The following is a 19,240-nucleotide window of genomic DNA, read 5'->3' as shown; positions in this document are numbered from 1 at the left end:
CGTACCGTTTGTTTGGCAACACCGAGTAGGTTGTGTTGTATAGTTCCTGTTATGACCACTGATTTGTTGACCAATTTTTGTTCACCTTTCCCTTTAATAACAACAGATCATTAAATAGAAGAGAAATAGAAATGATAACATGAATTATTGCAAAATTCACATTAAACATGAACCAATTCGGTAATTGAAAGTAATCAATATTAGCATACAATTGGGTAAGTGAAAAATTGCAAGCTTCATTTAACACCTGGGTACAGGTACAGTGGGTTTTGTAGATTCTTCAATTAAACGGTAAATAAAAATGCATTGTTCACTTTTATTCGTTAAGTATTTTAATAACGACATTTATTTTTCGTAAAATTGCATGGAAAATATTTCTCTAATAAGAAAATGGTAACATATGGGCACAGCTATTTTTTCAAAGGTTGAGGCAGCCTTGAAAGTATTTTACAATAGGCAAAGACAATCGTTTTTAATAATAAAAGGTTAATGGTTAATGTGTAACTGTAGGCAGTTGTTGCTTTCAAAACTAAGATGTGTTGATGAAAAAATTTACAGTTATTTGCAGCATTCTTAAGTAATATACAAAGGTACCCCCGCTTTTGTTTACATTTTTAAAACTAGTTTATATATTTTATATTTATTTATTTATTTGTAATATTAAGGTGTTGCTATTTTTTTCCTGTTGTCTTTAGAGAATATTATATTCAATTGTTCTAAATGTTAATAAGTCTACAAAAATGTGGGTGAATTTAATAATTGATAATAATATGCAGTATGGTATTATGCAGGTTTATTTTTTAAATGAGACACCTTTTTTAGATATCTGGTAGCTCTTTCATCAACATACAACATACATTTTCATTGGTGTAGGTGTATTGTTTCATAATTATTTGAATTTTTAAGGTAAACATGGTCTATGAGGATAATTTAAAAATAAATAACATAAGAGGTACTTTGTTTTTAACTTAATATTTTTATTGAATTCTTTTTATTTTTTTATAACATTATATTAAAGTAGAAGATTACATTACATAATATTCGCAGTTCCCAACCGCCAGATGACAATTGGTTTCATTTTCTGTACCAATGCATAGAACAAATTATGCTCATTATTCGTTCTTATCTTGAAGCCAACAAATTGCAAATAAATTTCAGGAACTCAACTTTTCCTACAGCTTAAATACACTGGTGGGCAGAAAATTTAGGTCACTAGATGAATTCTACATGTTTGTTTGATGCCTCGAATTTCCTAGACCTGTTGTCCGATTTGAGTGGTTTTTTTAGTATCTTATAGCTTTATTATTTAAGAATCTCAATGTATTAATATTGTTGGTAGACAGGTAAATGTCATTTTATACCGGATGTAACAATCATACTGTGTTTTTCTCCTTAAAGTTCGGAACACTATGTGGAATATTATAGCATAGATAAAATATTGATATTAAAACTCAATTGTAGCCTTAGGCTTTCTTAACATTTTCTTTTTTGATTCATTTACTTATGTTGGATAATAAAAAAGTTAGTTACTTTAACAACTAGCCATGTTCTTTATCAATACAGAGTGTTTCTAATTAAGTGCGACAAACTTTAAGGGGTAATTCTGTATGAAAAAATAATGATTGTTTGCTTTATAAACATATGTCTACAAATGCTTCGTTTCCGAGACACGGGATGTTCAATTTTTTCTTACAAACTGACAGTTTATTTGTTGTTCTAAAACCGGTTGAGATATGCAAATGAAATTTGGTAGGTTTTAAGAGGTAGTTATTGCGCATTTTTTGACCTACAAATTAGAATTTTATATTCACCACTGGCATGCATACAGGTATAAATATTTTAGATACATCCCGTATGCACGATAATGGTGAATATAAAAATACCTCTTAAAATCTACCAAATTTCGGTTGCATATCTCAACCGGTTTTAGAGCAACAAATAAACCGTCAGTTTGTAAGAAAAAATTGAACATCCCGTATCTCGGAAATGAAGCATTTGTGGACATAAGTTTATAAAGCAAATGGTCATTATTTTTTCATGCATAATTATTCCTTAAAGTTTGTCACAGTTATTTAGAAACACTCTGTATTGATGAAGAACATGGCTAGTTGTTAAAGTACCTAACTTTTTTGTTATCCAACATAAGCAGATGAATCAAAAAAGAAAATGTTAAGAAAGCCTGAGGCTACAACTGAGTTTTAATTTCAATATTTTATCTATGCTATAATATTCCACAGAGTGTTCCGAACATTAAGAAAAAAACACAGTATGATTGTTACACCCAGTATAAAATGACATTTACCTGTCTAGCAACAATATTAACACAATGAGATACATAAATAATAAAGCTGTAACATACTAAAGAATCACTTAAATGGGATAACAGGTTTAGAAAATTCGAGACATCAAACGTGTATAATTCATCTAGTGACCTAAATTTTTTGCCCGCCAGTGTAGATTCAAGGCTGTATTGTCAAATATCACTTGACGACGGTTATTATCAGTTATTATCAGATGTAGGTACCTACTTTTTATATTTATTATTTATATTATTTGTTTGTGTACTTTCATGTTTAATTTTCTTGTAATTTTTAGCTTATAAATGTTTTATTTTGTTTTAAACCTTTAGCATGTTAATTGTATTTTTTTTAAATTATCGTACTTGTTTTAAAATTGTACTTGTTTTGTAAAATGGGATTAAAACACAACTTATCAGGCCCAGCTCTACGGATTTTGCTGCCATGGGCAAGATCCTGCCGCCTCCCCCTTGGTAGCCCCATGACTCACCACCTTCCTTCAGCGATCGCCAACTCAAACCATGATTGTATTTTTATTGATGTGTGCTTTGTGCTAAATTAAATTAAATGTTAAGTAAGTAGCACTCTTCTTGCCTTGGCACGGAAGTCTTTTAATTATTCTCCAAGATCCAGGGACTCAGCTATTTCGTGTTCAATAGAGATTGTCGCTAGAGCACTCAAACTTTCCTGGGACATAGTTGATCTTAAGTAATTTTTTATTAGTTTTAGCTTTGAAAAGCTTCTCCCTCCAGAGGCCATTGTTACTGGTAGGGTTAATAAAATCCTCAAAGCAACACTAACGTTGGGTGAGAAATCAAAATCATACTCTCTAACCATTTTCAGGGTCTCTAGAGGTGTATCCATCTAGCTTCACAATCGTAAAAAGTACTCTGAGTTCATCTTTTAGATCAGCATAAGTGAGATCTTTTGAGTCATCAAAATTAAAGCATCACATCATTAACATTTACCTGATAAATCACTAGCAGTCGTATCCTTAATTTGGTTTATGTTGTACAAAAACTCAAAAATGTCTCCATGGCTCTTTGCTGAAATCTATCACTTACCTCACTAACGGATGTGTATAATTTTTAAATAGAAATCAACTTTATATCGTGTCTCTGGGTCTAGGTCCATACTTTCATCTTCAGCCTCATAGCCAAATTGTCTTTTTACTTTCCTTTTTCTTGCTATTACTGTGCCTCCGATTTTCGGGTTCTCAATTTCTAACTTTGATGCTAGCTCTTTTGCGTCTGTCAAATAGCCTTGGAATTTTAAATCACTTCTGAGAGACTTAAAATGGATTTCCATATTTTCTAATAAACTGATAGCTTTATACCCTCCTATGTTAATACCCTCCTATGCTAACTCTGTAGTGATTTGCTGACTACGTTGATTTGAAGTAAAATGTCATGCCATGTTACCACAGAGCAAAGAAAAATAAAATCACGGATTTGATTTGCCAAGCAAATTGTCTCATGAGCAACCATTTTATCGTTGTTTTTATTGACAGTAATTTCTACAAGAGCATCGTAGATTTGTTCAATTTGGTATCTGATTGGTAATTGCATCAATTCTACTTTCCCATTTAGTTTCGGACAAAGGTTTTAATGTTAGGCTAGAAATATGATTTTTCAGTATAGCCCAAAGATGAATAGATGGTGAGAAAAAGTTGTAAATTTTTGTCACTAAGGAAAAGAAAGAATCTTCAAACTTTGAGGCTTTAGCAGCATCGTTCACAACTAAATTGAGTGAATGGCCAGAACATGGAACAAAAAATGCTCTAGGATTCATTTTCAAACTCAGTTTTGAACTCCCTTTCATGTTTGCCCCATTATCATACCCTTGTCCTCTCATAACATCCAAAGGTATTCCCAGTTCATTCAGTTGTCCTAGGTGACTGTCGTCATTGGACTGAGAGGGGACGGCATCAGATATAGATGCTGAGGTAGCAGCTGTATGTTCTCTAGGTTGAGCAATATTGTCAGCATCAGTGTGTAACGGTTTTAAAAATTTACTTAGGAAAATTTTAAGCCCTTTTGTTTCAATCTCCTACTCTGGTCTCTTTTTCCTGTACTGACCACCAGAAAGACCTTTTCTAGCATCCATTATTGCACTTACACAATTATTTTTAATAACACTAAACACTTAATAGTATCCTGGCACACACTTTTGCTTGCCTTTGACATGGAATCTTATCCCAGTAAGCTACATTAAGTTCCATTTCCCATTGTCCCATACAAATTTTAAAAGTTATAAACTTCTTAGCCATCAGTGCAGCTTGGAGGTCTTTGGTTGAATTGAGCTTGAATTGATATTTTGGATGAATTGAGGCATTTTTAAGACACTCTTGAGCACAAACAGCCATTCCTAGCAGTTCTGTTTGAAATATTGTATGAGTATGTCCAAGTGCAATTAACAGTCTGGTTTTAGGACCACTAACCCCTATTCTTACTCTCTCAGTAATACTCAGTTTAAAATCTGAAGGCACTTCTTGGGATTTATATGATTTTATTTTGTGTTTACTCACACTGAAATCTTGTTTTGGAGACATAACTGTGGGCATCTTCAACGGATTGCCATGTTTCAATCATTATAATCTCTAGAGGCACGCCCAGTCAGATTTTAGATCCTGATCCCTTGTTAGTCTAGTCTAAGAGCATTTTGTAGAGCTATCCTCCTTACATGCATGTGACTGAGATTATGTGTAAGATTACCTTTGCGACTGAGGAGAAGTATGTTCGAATTGCACCGGTGATTCCTACACAAGTGAGTCTTTGCAATTTTTGCCACTCTATTATTGACTTGTAAATTGTTTTGTTTCATGAAACCAGTGCAGCATAGGTATACTGAATTTGCTCAGCCGAGAATCACTTTGACACATTCAGAATAGGAAACATAGAACACAAAAATTCCTACCTCACACTATTAACTGCTCAAATCAACTTAATCTTTCATTAAAAAAAGAAGAATTATTAGAAATAGTGGGAGTGTCTACTAATCTCATAACATTTTGTGGAGTTTATTTCTACAAAATATCTTTATTTTGTACAATAAATAATTTTCTCATTTGTTATCAATACATTATAATGGTGTAAGTAAATAATTATTGATTGGCGTAAGGTTTATGTTATTTATGTCTGTTTACTATTAATAATACATATTGGCTATGAGCAGGTATGTTTGGTTGTGTAGTAATTTCCAGTCACGTCTAGCAATCTGACTTCCCAAAAAAAATTACCAACGTCACTAGACAGTTGTGTCTCAGATTAATTAATCGACTTTAACTATGGGTTTAAAAGCGATTATACAGTGATGACCGCGCTAATAACCGGCAAAATAGCTCAAAAGATACGTGATAGATGATAGATATGTTACAGTTCAAGTTGATTATCCAGTTGGAGTTGACTCCAACTAGTTGGAGTCGACTCTAACAGCTGGTTTCAGTAAAAGTTGATTATAAATATAAAATGAAGATTTATATTCAACATTTACTAGTAAAAGTAGACTCCAACTAGGAAAAGTATACTCTTCCCAATGCCATTTAGTAAAAGTTGATTCTGATTCACACAAACAGCCGATTCTAGAAATTAAATGTTACTGAATATGTTCAAATTAGTCTAGCCTGTATCGTCGCCCCAGTTAGGTAAATTATTCCAGTTCGATTTTTTTTGCACAAACTTACTAAAAAAGAGGTCCTCTTCGACCAAATAACGAATCCACAGGGTGTCAGATGGTACTGTGGTCGAAAAATTGTTTAAACAATTTTTTTAAAGAAACTTACAAAAAAAATTATTTAGACAATTTTCTTTACATCATTTGGGTCATTCGAAGCAAAAGAGGTCTTTTGTGATTTTTCTGTAAAATTTTGTTGTTCTCGAGTTATATGCGATTTAAAATTTGCAAAATACGAAAATGACCATTTTCAAGGCTTAATAACTCAGTTAAAAATTATTATTATGAAAGTCCGAAAGTCACCAAATAAAATTTTAACGACCCCCCTAGAAGATACTGAAGAAATTTTTGTTATTATTTTATTACTAAGCGGTTATTTTAAATTATTAACAATGAGCGCTAGGAGCGTATTGACGCAGCTATCAATGTGAGTGCGAGTGAGATGCACCATTGCACCATTTTGACATTTAAAAATTCAAACTTCTGTCAAACCACAAAACTGTCAAAACTTTTTTTGTAATTTATAGCTCACATGTCATCACCATGACAAGTCGAAAGTTCTTCTTCTTGTGGTGCTTTCTCCTTTAGTGGAGGTTAGCGACTACACTGGCAAATCTGTCTCTGTCCAATGCGGCTCTAAACAAAGATGTTGAATCAAGGCCGGTCCAGTTTCTGATATTTCTAAACCATGAAATCTGGCGCCTACCGGGACCCCGTTTTCCTTCACTCTTACCCTGGATGATCAGTTGCGTGAGGCGGTACTTTTCGTTTCTCATTATGTGTCCCAGGTCTGACTTTAATGATTTTTAGCAGTTCCCTATCTGTACCTATTCTCCTCAGAACATATTCGTTGGTGGTGTGGGTTGTCCAAGGTATTTTCAAGTCTCTTCTATAAAGCCAGAGTTAAAAGGCGTCCAACTTGTTCATCAGTGTTGTGTTGTGTCCAGGCCTCCGTTCCATACAAAAGTATTGACCACACATAGCAATGCAGAAAATGACATCTAAGGCTGATATTAATGCTACTGTTACAAAATAAGCTTTTCATTTTGATAAACCCCTGTCGGGCTACCTCTATTCTCGCTCTTGACTTCTTGTTTTTAATCAAGTTGATTGTTAAACCAGCAACCAAGATATTTGTACTGGCTTACGTATTCAAGCTGTTGGTGTTTCACATATTTATTGGAAGAGGTAAATTTTTGTTCCTTGATATTCTTATAACTTTGGTTTTCGCAGGATTGATCTTCATCCCCATTTTTTCACAACTCTCAGTAACCCTATCCAACAGTATCTGCAGACTATGGTCCGAATCAGTCATTAATACTGTGCCATCTGCATGGCGGATGTTATTTACTCTCTGACCGTTTATCCTGATTCCTTCTGAAGGGTGCGATAAAGAGTTCGCAAATATTACCTTAGAATAGACGTTAAAAGTATGGGTGATAGCACACAACCCTGTCTAACACCTCGTTGTATTTCAATTGGCCTTGACGTATTACCATTGGTCTTTATGATTGCTGTCTGATTCCAATAAATAGCCTCTATAATTTTAGAATCTCTTTTGTCGACTCCGATGTCATTCAATCTTTCTATCAAGGTCTTGTGCTTCACCCTATCGAACGCTTCCTTAAAATCTATGAAACAGATAAAAAGGTCTGCTTGCTGATCTTTGTATCTTTGTGCCAGAGTTTGAAGACAGAATATTGCTTCTCGTGTCACCATACCTTTCCTGAAGCCAAATTGTTCTTGACCGGTGACCTCATCACATTTTTTATAATATATTCTGTTCTGTATGATACGCAAGAAAAGCTTCAGAATGTTATTTAATAGACTTATAAGGCGGAAGTCCTGGCATAATTTGGCGTTCTTCTTTTTAGGCAGTGGTATGAAGACTGATTCAAGCCATATTTTAGGGATAGTCCCTGTATTGTAAACATTATTAAATAGTCCAAGAAGAAGGTCTAAGTTTTCCTCGTTGATTAACTTCAATAGCTCAGCTGGTATTTCATCTTTTCTTACAGATTTGTTGTTTTTTAGTTGACGTAGAGCATATTCCAGTTCGGACTTTAGTATTGGAAGACCTTCGTCGTTTTCGGTATTTAATGTAGGAGGTTCTCTGACCTCTGATGTCTTAGAAGAGTTCCTTTATATAGTCTTCCCACATGTTTATTTGTTCTTCAGGGCTTGAAATCAGTTTGCCTTCTGCGTTGATTAGATTATTTGGTCCTTGTGAGTATCTCGTGTCTGTGAATTCCTTGAGTTTCTTATACAGACGGAAGTCATCATGTTTTTTATATAAGTTTTCGATTTCTTCACATTGTTCTGTTATCCATTTTTCTTTTGCAATTTTTATTTTTTGTTTAATGGTTCTATTTAATGCTTTGTACATTGCTTTGTGCTGTTTGCATTTTCTTCTTTCATCCATTAAATCCAATATTTCCTCTGTCATCCATCTTTGCTTCCGTAGTCGCTGTTTTGTGAGCATTTCAGTTGCCGTTGTAAGGGCGTGTCTGATTTCTTCCCGAAGGCGAAAGTTAAGGATGTTTAATTATATGAAAGTGTGCTAAAAACAGTGCGAAAAAGTAAAACCCATTTAAAATACATTGTTACTTCAGACACACTTTAAACTCTTCATGTACTGCTATCTATATTTACAATTTTCACACAATAAAACCTTTACATTTTTACATAATATGAGATAGAGTAGATAAAAATTATTTTTGTGAATTTGGTTAACAAAAATTGGTTAAACAATTTTTCAACCGCGGTACCGCGTGACACCCTGTGTATTTGTTATAAGGTTTGTTATACGGATGTATTTCTTTGAGTAAGTTTGTGCAAAAAATCGAATCAGAATAATTTACCTAACGGGGGCGACGTTACAGACTATACTAATAAGTAGTTGAAACGGTCAAAACAAAGAAACGCACACTCATCAAAAATGCACTTGAGATTCTCGTATAATCAACATTTACTGAATCGATCCAGGAAGAGTCAACTCCAACTAGTAAAAGTTGATTTAAATTTTTAAAATCAACTTTTACTGCTCGTTTCAGTTGGAGTTGACTCCAACTAGTTGGAGTCAACTCTAACTGAGAATCAACTTGAACTGTAACAGATACAAAAGATAGATGTATTGCGAAACTAAAAGAGATGAAACTAGTAGAGGTTGAAATTATCGTTATAAACGTGTAAAATAACATTACATTACATAGTTTCCCACCTTTAGACGTATCAGAGGAGTATGCCAACTGTCACTGTGACAGTAGACTTATAAAATACTCCTGTCACAGACGTCTAAAGGTGGGAAACTATGTAATGTACTATTAATTAATACGTTTATAACGATAATTTCCACCTCCACTAGTTTCATCTCTTTTTGTTTCGCAATGTATTATGTTTTCCATCTTTTAAGCTATTTTGCCGGTTATTAGCTGGTTATTAGCGTGCTCATCACTGTGTAAAAACAATAGATCATTTTATGTTTTACCACAAAGTTTTTTTCCTTTTTGCCACAAAGCCTATACAAAGAGCCTTTGTTGTTTTAATAGTGATATTCGAGAGGCGTGCATTGTGCATATATGTAAGTTTCCTATCTAAGATAACTCCAAGATACTTAACCTCTTCTAAGAATGATAATGATATTCCATTCATAGTCAGATGTTGAATTGTTAACTTTCTCCTATTTGTGAAGGAAACACTTTTTTTATTTGGATTTACTGAAAGTTCTCTTTATGGACACAAGGTAGTTACTAGGTCCTGTATTAATAGTCGTGTCTAGAGACAGTGTTGATGCTTGAGATCGACCTTGAATCAAATTTGTGTTTGTTTACACACAAATTTGATTTAAGGTCAGTCTCAAGCATCGACGAGGTCTTGAGACTCGACTATTAATGAATTGTCTCAGGTTCAGGATTTGTTCCCTTTACAAACCCCGCTTGTTCGTGAGGTATTTGGTAATGTAGATAGGTTTTAATCTGTTTTTGATGATACGCAACAAGATTTTACTAGCATGTGTTATTAGTGACATCGGTAGTTTTCACATCTGGTAGTAGTTCCTTTTTTGTGTAGCGGGATATAAATTGAGGTACACCAATCAGATCACCATTTTCCTGAATTCCAAACTTCGACACAGATAGAATCGATGATATGTAATCCTTTGTCACCTTGTAACTGTAGTATTTCACCTGGTATTGAATCAGTGCCTGGGGATTTATTTCTCTTTAGCGATTTAATTGTATATTTGACTTCAGCGAGTAAGACAGTAGGTTCTTTAGGGTAGTCAGAGGGCCACTGATTTTCTGCTGGTATCTCGTTATTTTTATATAGCTCACCACAGTAGTTTCGCCATGTTTCCAATATTTCGTCAGTATCGGTCTTCAGATTCTTCAGATTATATACATTCTTCTTTTTGTCTCAATTAATTTAATTAAAAAAAAATTGTTTGGGCACCCTGTATAAATAATTATGTTAATATGTATAAACATTTTCAATTTCTTTGCAACACGAAAATGCAGCAGCTGCATAATACTCTGGTTAATCGGAGAGTGCAGGAAGAGTCTATACCGGTTTCGGAGGTTTTTTCCTCCTCATCAGTAGTTGATGTTACTCAAAGTTGATATTAGTTACTCAAAGAAGTAACGACCAATATAAAAATAAAATAAAAATTCCAGTTTTATTCATTTGCAATGCGAAGGCAAAACAATCTTATTTTTCACTTAGAATACGGAGCGCAGTGCCAGTACTCTGAATCGACGATTTTTGAAAGTTTTATGTTCATTTCTAATAAAGGTTCTGAGAAAAAGATGATTATTTTAGATCTTCTAAAGTGTACTAGTACCTTAACAATTAAAAAACATTAGTCTAAAATAAAATAAGCCCAAAATACTCATCGGAAACGGATACAAGAAGGTTTGAACTTTAATTTAGGCACTTGATAACCTCAAAAATAATATTTTTTACTGGTGTTTTTTACATAGAGGTATATATTAACATAGAGGGAGCCTACCTTCCGCGCTTCCTGACGACAAGATCTCATGGACTGGTTTGCGGCATCTCTTTCTAACACATTGTATCGAAAATCTATGATGACATTCAGTGTGAATATAGGCACTGAAGAGGAGGACAACTGTAGCAGCTTTACTATGCGTAAGAGTGAAACAGCACTAATCCAAATAAAAAAGATGGTGTCGTCACTTCGCTCTGAATGATACTCTCTCTAAGCTAATATATAACTCTATGGTTTTTTAGCCTTGAAAATCGCCATTTTTCGTTTTTTTTTTCAATTTTAAATTGCTTATAACTCGAAAACGATCAACTTTAGAGAAAAATTAAAAGAGACCTTTTTCAGAATGGTCCAAAAAACCTAAAACAAATTTTGAAATCTTTCTCCCTTCACCGAACGTTTCAAGCGGTGAACGGAGAAAGATTCCATATGATTGCTCGAGCCACTATGTGCATTTCAACTTTCAACTATCGCACGTTCAAAATTCTTAGTGTGTGAAACAAGCGTTATTCTGGAGTGTTTCACGAATGTGATTATGCAAAAAAATCTCATGGGAATATTTTTTCCAACGAAGCCGCCGTTTTCGCCTTGTCTAATGCCAATGTTGCGAATTCAAAACAAACTTAGGATAATATCAAGAACTTTTTATACCATTTATAAATATGTAATATCATGTTATGGGATAAATAAACAGCCAATGTTATCCAAATCTTGTTTTGGCCATCTTATTTTCAAGTAAAAATATATGGAAATAACTTTTTATTTATAACTTACGTATTTTATTTCTATTTAATTGTTCACATGTTTATTCTATCCTAAAATATCAAACTTATTTTAGGAATTAGAACCGCATTGCAGATTATCAACCTCCCACATTGAGTAGAACCCAGTCACCATGTCAAGTGCTTTAGAAATGGACAATCTGGAGGATGCTAAGAAACTTGTAAGAGATCTGAGACAAAAAACTAGAGCACAAGCTCAGCAGATTATGGCTTGGAGAAAGGCTTACAAAATGCAGGTAAATGTTGCAGAAAATGTAATTGTCTCAAAATATATTATTTTAATGGTACAACCATTGGCTTACTGCCAAGTTAAGCTAATTCCAGTTTTTAAATTTTTGACAAATCTATGTTTAAACTTTAATTTGAAATGAAAAATCGTCTGAATTTAAAAATGATTTAATGACTGAAAAATATTAAAGCAAATAACATTGCAAACGAAACGCTATGTAAACAAATTGTTAAAATGAAGAGAAATTAAAAGACAGCATAAAAAACATTTTTTGCTGCACATTTCTGGCATTGGTGGTATAACACTTTCAGGCCCGACTTCTCTGCAGAAATTTTTTTTTCTATTGAATCTTCTAAGGCCATCGGTACATAATTCGCAAATATTTTACAGCTATCCCTACTTTTTCTGTCTTTACACGGCAAATTACGTGTAGTAAAATTCTCACTGGTATGGATATGTAAACATTATACAGTCGGAAAAACGAAAGATTACCCATAGACCAGGGCGCATTTGTAAAAATATTATTACATTTGGATGTTGAGAGGTGACTCAAATTTATTTGCAGAAATTGCTTGAAAATAACTCAAATAATAATATTTGAGTTATCCTCCCTCTCAAAAAGGTCCGGAACATTGTTTAAATAACCAAAATGTAAAAAAATGAAGGAAAAATTCGATTTTTTTCTTCGTTTTTTGATTATAACTTTAAAAGTATGCATTTCCGAGAAAAGTGGTACTGACATAAAAGTTGCGTAATTAAATTTCTTACAATATAGAATTGGTTAAAAATTTAATAAATAGTCACCCTTGTTGCAAAATAGCAATAATTTCGAAAAAAACCATACAAAAACAAGTATTCGCATTTTACGTTTTTCGACCATTTATGCGACACTTAAGAACCTACATATTTCACCCAGAAAAACTTTATGATACAGTAAAACGATACTGTAAATTTCATTAAGATCGGTTTAATAGATTTTGCAAAATAAATTTTGCAATCCAGCTTTCGCAAAAAAAGTTCATTTTTTCAAAATGTTACAGGACTAAAATTAAAGCAGATAGCAAGTTGAAATTTTTTTGCTTATAGAAGTGTACTGTACCTTTCATTTGCAATTTGTAAAATTAAAATCAATTAACTACCACGGCGCGGCGTCAGGAACTTTTTAAATAAACATTAATTATTGGTGCTACGCGCAGGACAGCGGATAGTTCGCTCTGATTGGGCATTCTAATGACCTTTGATAATGATTGATACATTTTAATTTTTATTACATTTCGATATAAATAAATAAATTTGTTTATTGCAAAGTAAAAACACATACTCTATCCTTTGAAATAACACTTTTTTTAGCAAAAACTTTTTTGTTCATATATTTTAACTTAGAGAATAAAAGTTTATTGTTTTTAAACATATGCAATTGTTTAAACAAAATTTCACAAATACTAATAAAATTAGTTTGATTTTTGTGGAATTAAAATATTAAAATACAACAAAATATAGAGTAAGAAAATAATATATTAGATAAAGAAATTTTGGTGGAAATCAACTTGTGTGAATCGAACACCGCTGTCCTGCGCGTAGCACCAACAATTAATGTTTATTTAAAAAATTTCCTGACGCCGTGGTAATTAATCGATTTTAATTTTGCAAATTGCAAATGAAAGGTACAGTACACTTCTATAAGCAAAAAAAATTCAACTTGCTATCTGCTTGCTTGAAAAACGTAAAATGCGAATACTTGTTTTTGTATATTTTTTTTTCGCAATTATTGCTATTTTGCAACAAGGGTGACTATTTTATAAATATTTAACCAATTCTATATTGTAGGAAATTTAATTACGCAACTTTTATGCACAACTTTTCTCAGAAATGAATAGTTTTAAAGTTATAATCAAAAAACCAATAAAAAAATCGAATTTTTCCTTCATATTTTGACATCATGATTATTTAAACAATGTTCCGGACCATTTTGAGTGGGAGGATAATTTAATATTATTATTTGAGTGATTTTCAAGCAATTTCTGCAAAAAATTTGAGTCACCTCTTAACGTCCGTCTCAAAACAGATGCGCCCTGGACTACCATGCACGATCACATCAATCACTTATTTTGTATTTACTGTCTTTTTCTATAACAAACGTTTGTTATTTATAGGGCTTTTCATCGATTGTCATTTGTTTCGAGCTTCTGTCATGTGTCACATAATATTAATATATCTACGTCATACGTCTTCGGTTTGTATCATTGGTAATATCAATAACGTACGACGTAGATATATTAATATTATGTGACACATGACAGAAGCTCATGAAACATGAATGAAAAGCTCTATAGGGCTTTGTTTCACACAGTCATTTGTTTCGAGCTTCTGTCATGTGTCACATAATATTAATATATCTACGTCGTACGTTATTGATATTACCAATGATACAAACCATATACAAACCAAAGACGTATGACGTAGATATATTAATATTATGTGACACATGACAGAAGCTCGAAACAACTGACAATCGATGAAAAGACCTATAGACAGCAAATACAAAATTAATAAGTGATTGATGTGATCGTTCATGGGAAATATTTATTTTTCCGACTGTACTTGACAATGTCATCATTAACTTTAAAGAGATGGCTTTTGAATGTTCTTGGATAACTGTTAATTGTATAATTGCAAATATGATAATTTTTTCACTAACTATGTATCCAGTGATTGTAATAATTTTTATACTGTACAACAAAAACTAATACTCAATCTAGTCCAGGAACCGAAGCTTTTCACCTCACAATTTTTACAGAATGGATCGATTTGCTTGAAAATTTGAGAATAAGTAGTGGATAGTAAAAGGATCAAAATCTATATGATTCCGAAAGGCGTTTTTACCACGGGGGTGGTTTCCACCTCATCGGGGGGTGGAAATTTTTTATTATATTTTGACCGCGAAAGTTGATAAAAACATTCATTCTAAGCCAAAAATGTTCTATACATTTTTTTGGTAAAATTAATAGTTTTCGATTTATTCGCTATCGAAAGTGTTAGTTTTATATAAAAAAAATCGAAATTTTTCGATTTACTCATTATTACGATTCACTCAATTTTTGCCGTGGAAAAATTTTTTTAAAACCAATTTCTTGGGAATTAAATAACCTACAATTTCATATTTAAACATTTTTTCGTATCTCTGATGCCAATCTTTCTATTCTGAATAAAATGACATTTTTTATCAAACTACAAAAATTCGTTATTTGCTTTTAACTCCAGTTTTTTTAAAAAGTAATCATTCAAAGCCAGTCAAACTTCTAGAATCTATTAATAATACATAAATAAAGAAGAATGAATAAAGCCAATGACTAAAAACACCGCTAACTTACATTATTATGGTTCCAATTGGATTTATCCTTTTTTTTTTTTTCAAAAAAGTATATTGATTTTTTAACTGTAACTTTTTTATTTTTTATCTTAGAAAGTTTGGTAAAAAAAGAATTTTGTAGGTTTTTATAAGACCTATAAGACTATTAATATTAAATCTTTTTAAAATCCTCAGTCGCAAAAAGAAGTGACTGAAAGGTTTGATAACGGTGGGTTTTGCATGTTATTATATATATATATATATATATATATATATATATATATATATATATATATATATATATAGTGGCTAAACACCCCTTTAGGGGTTACGCCGCTTACGCTCTCTAGATCTATGTTTTGAGGTAGATCAGTCCTCATGTTCGTTATTTAATTTTCTCTGTTATTTTTCTCCACTCTTTCCTGTCTCTGGTTTTCCCTTTCCAATGTCGTATGCCCGCATTGTTGAGATCACTTACTACTTCTTGTAACCATGTAGATCTTGGTCTTCCACGTCTTCTTTTGCCAGCTGGTGTCCATTCCAATATTGAGTATATCGTCGTAGTTGATCCGGATCTCCATATGTGTCCTAGCCATTTTGCTCTTTGCTGTTTTATTTTACATACTATATCCTCCTCAATTTCTTCCAGTAACTCAAGGTTCGTTCTTTGTCTAAATTCATTGTCATTTATTTTTATTGGTCCTAATATTGCTCTTAGTATTTTTCTTTCTTGTATTCTAAGGTTTTCCTCTTGTTTTTTTGTCATGCTAAGAGTTTCGGCTGCATACATCATCGTCGGTCGAATTATTGTTTTGTATACTTTCATTTTTGATTTCTTACTCAATAACTTATTTTTAAGTAATTTTTTATTTGCATGGAAGCTCTTATTTGCTGTAATAATCCTTTCTTTGATTTCGGTTTCTCTTTCTCCATTGTTTGTTATTAATATTCCTAAATATTTAAATTTTTCGACTTCTTCAAAAGTGTATTCTCCTACTCTAACCTTTCTGTTTTCAAAGTTTTTGTCAAATCTCATTATTTTGGTTTTCTCTTGGTTTATTTTTAATCCCATTACTTTTCCTTCTGTTACCATTTCGTTTAACATTCGTTCCATTGTTTTTCTATTTTTTGTTATTAGCACAATATCATCAGCGTATGCTATTATTTGTCCTTCTCTCGTTCGGAGGGTGCCTTTGTTGATCTTCCTGACGACGTATTCTAGGGCAAGATTAAACAGAGTTGCTGATAATGAATCTCCTTGTCTCACCCCTTTATTGATGACAAATTCTTCTGTGTCGCCTACTTGAGTTTTTATACTAACTACAGTTCTACTCATTGTCATTTGTATTAATCTTCTTAATTTATGTTGTATTCCCATTTCTTTCAGAGCTACCATTAGTTTTGATCTATTTATTGTATCAAATGCTTGTCGAAAATCTATAAAAAGCAGTTCAATTTCTATTTTATATCCATGAGCTTTTTCCATAATTTGTTTAACTGTATGTATGGCATCTGTTGTAGACTTTCCCTTAACAAATCCGCATTGATAGTGTCCTATGATATTCGTGGTAGCTTCGGTCAGTCTTCGTTGTATTAAGGCGGACATGATTTTATATGCTGTGTTTAATAGCGTCAGTCCTCTGTAGTTTTTACACATCTGTTGATCTCCTTTTTTATGAATCGTGATAATTTGTCCTTTGTACCATTCTTCCGGCATTTTTTCTTCGTCCCATATGTCTTTTATTAAATTGTATAATCTATCTTTTAATTCTTCACCACCATATTTTATAAGCTCCATATTGATACAGTCCGATCCTGAGGCTTTACCATTACGGCTGCTATTAATAATTTCCTCAACTTCCTCTTTTGTTGGTATTTGTAGCTGGTTTCCTAACATCATTGTCTCTTCTCCTCTGTTTTCATTTAGGTCTTGATCTTGTTGTTCTGTTAATAATTCTTTAAAATAGTTAGTCCAAATTTCTTTATACTCTTCATCGTTTTCTGATACTTATCCATTTTTATCTTTTATGCTTTTTATCTTTCCTTTAAACGTTTTGTTCTGCTCACTAATTTTCTTATAGAATTCTTTTGTGTTTCTGTTCTTACTCTCTTTTTCTATTTCTTTTATCTTATCATCCAACCACTCACGTCTAATTTTCCTTATTTTTTTCTTACATGCATGCCTTATTATATTGTATTCTTCCCTATAATCCTGTCTATTTGTTCTTATCCACATTTGTCTCATTTCTACCTTCTTTTTTAACATTTTATGGCATTCTTCATTATACCATTCTTGTCTTTTTTTGTTTCTTTTTATCCCTACGTGTACTTCCGCTGTTTCATTTATACATTTTTTTATATTTCTCCATTCTGTTTCTATATCCTTTGTAGGTTTAGATTGTTCCTTCAGTTTTTTGTTCATGTCATCAGCATATTTAATCCTTATGTCTGGAGTATTCAGTTTTTCTACGTGCCATTTATTTTTTGTTGTCGTGTTTTTTAGTGTTCTTTTGACTTTTTGTCTTACTTTTGCAGTCACCATAAAATGGTCTGTGTCTGCATGTGCACCTCTGTAGGACCTCACGTCTGTTACCGATGTTTGCTTCCTTCTTGTAATCAGAATATGGTCTATTTGTGACCATGTTTTTTGGTCTGGGGAAATCCACGTCACTTTATGGTATTTGGGATGTTCGAATTTTGTACTAACGATAATCATATTGGTACTAGATGCTAGATTACATAATCGTTGGCCATTGTCGTTAGTTTTTTCGTGTATTGTGTGCTTACCTGCTACTTGGTTAATGTAGTCTTCCTTACCTATTTGGGCATTAAAATCTCCCATTACCAGTATTGTGTCTTCTCTAGGTAACTTCTCCATTTCTCGTTCGAGTTCCTCATACAATTTGTCTTTTTCCTCCGCAGTAGCACTTTCAGTTGGGGCATATACGTTTATGATTGATATATTAAATGGTTTGGCGTTAATTCTCAGGTAAGCCATACGTTCATTTATTGGTTTAAATTGCATAATGTTATTTTTTATTTTTCCCATAATTATGAAAGCAACTCCATATTGACCTTGTTTTTCATGTCCCGAGTACTGTAGTGTGTAGTTTTTTCTATTTATTTCTCCTTGACCTGCCCATCTGATTTCTTGAATCACTGCAATATCAATTTGGTATCTTTCTAGTTCTGAGACGATATCCTGCATTTTTCCTGGTTCAAGCATTGTTCTGATGTTCCACGTACTTATTTTTAGTTGATCACATTTTTTCGGTTTTTTATTATATTTTTTTGTGTTCGTATGTTTTATTTTATCTAATCTGTTCAGGTCCTTTTCCTTTGCCATTTTCGTGTCCGTTTTTTGTGTTGTATCCAATATTTGTTTTTTTATCAGTTTTTTGGCGTGTCCTGCTTTGCCCTTTCCAGTTCATTCTTCTCTTTGTTCCATTTCCATTCAGTCCCGTCAATAATTAATTTTTGATAACCTACTCTAGTGTTCTTACCGTTTTCTTTTTGAAATTTTGCAATTCTCCGTATTTCTTGTTGTATTTTCATCTCTTCTTGCGTTAGATCGTTATTGATATATATTTCCGGCTTTGAATTCCTTAGTTTGTTTTTGTTCTTCATAATTTTTATTTTTTCATTTTTGTTTTTTAGTTTTACAAGACATGTTTTGTCCCCTATTTTATAAGCTTCTTCTATTTCTACTTTAATACCTAATTCTCTTTCCACGAAATCTGCCATAACCTCATTGACTACATTTGGGTTATTTGTATCCATCGGTAGACCCTGGACAATAACATTGTTAGCTTTTCTCTCTTTCTCGAACTTTTCTACCTTCATTTTCACTATCTTTAGTTCCTGTTTCATTTCATCATTTTCTTTTTGTAGTTGTTGGTTACTTTGTTT

The 19,240-nt window shown here is 32.6% G+C and overlaps 1 protein-coding gene across 1 annotated transcript in view; it reads left to right on the top strand.

Moving 5' to 3' along the window:
• Nucleotides 1-19,240, top strand: part of LOC114343127 (uncharacterized) — a 79,891-nt gene continuing 60,651 nt past the window's right edge. Inside the window, exons 1-2 of the mRNA XM_028293938.2 lie at nucleotides 1-215; nucleotides 11,810-11,989. Of these exons, the coding sequence (XP_028149739.1) occupies nucleotides 11,867-11,989 (123 nt within the window). The 5' untranslated portion in view covers nucleotides 1-215; nucleotides 11,810-11,866. The remainder of the gene's footprint in view (nucleotides 216-11,809; nucleotides 11,990-19,240) is intronic.

This window comes from Diabrotica virgifera, chromosome 3 (assembly GCF_917563875.1).
Source record: "Diabrotica virgifera virgifera chromosome 3, PGI_DIABVI_V3a".
Lineage (NCBI taxonomy): Eukaryota > Metazoa > Arthropoda > Insecta > Coleoptera > Chrysomelidae > Diabrotica > Diabrotica virgifera.
Note: the sequence above shows the minus strand (reverse complement) of the source record. Positions and strands in the feature narration are given on the sequence as shown.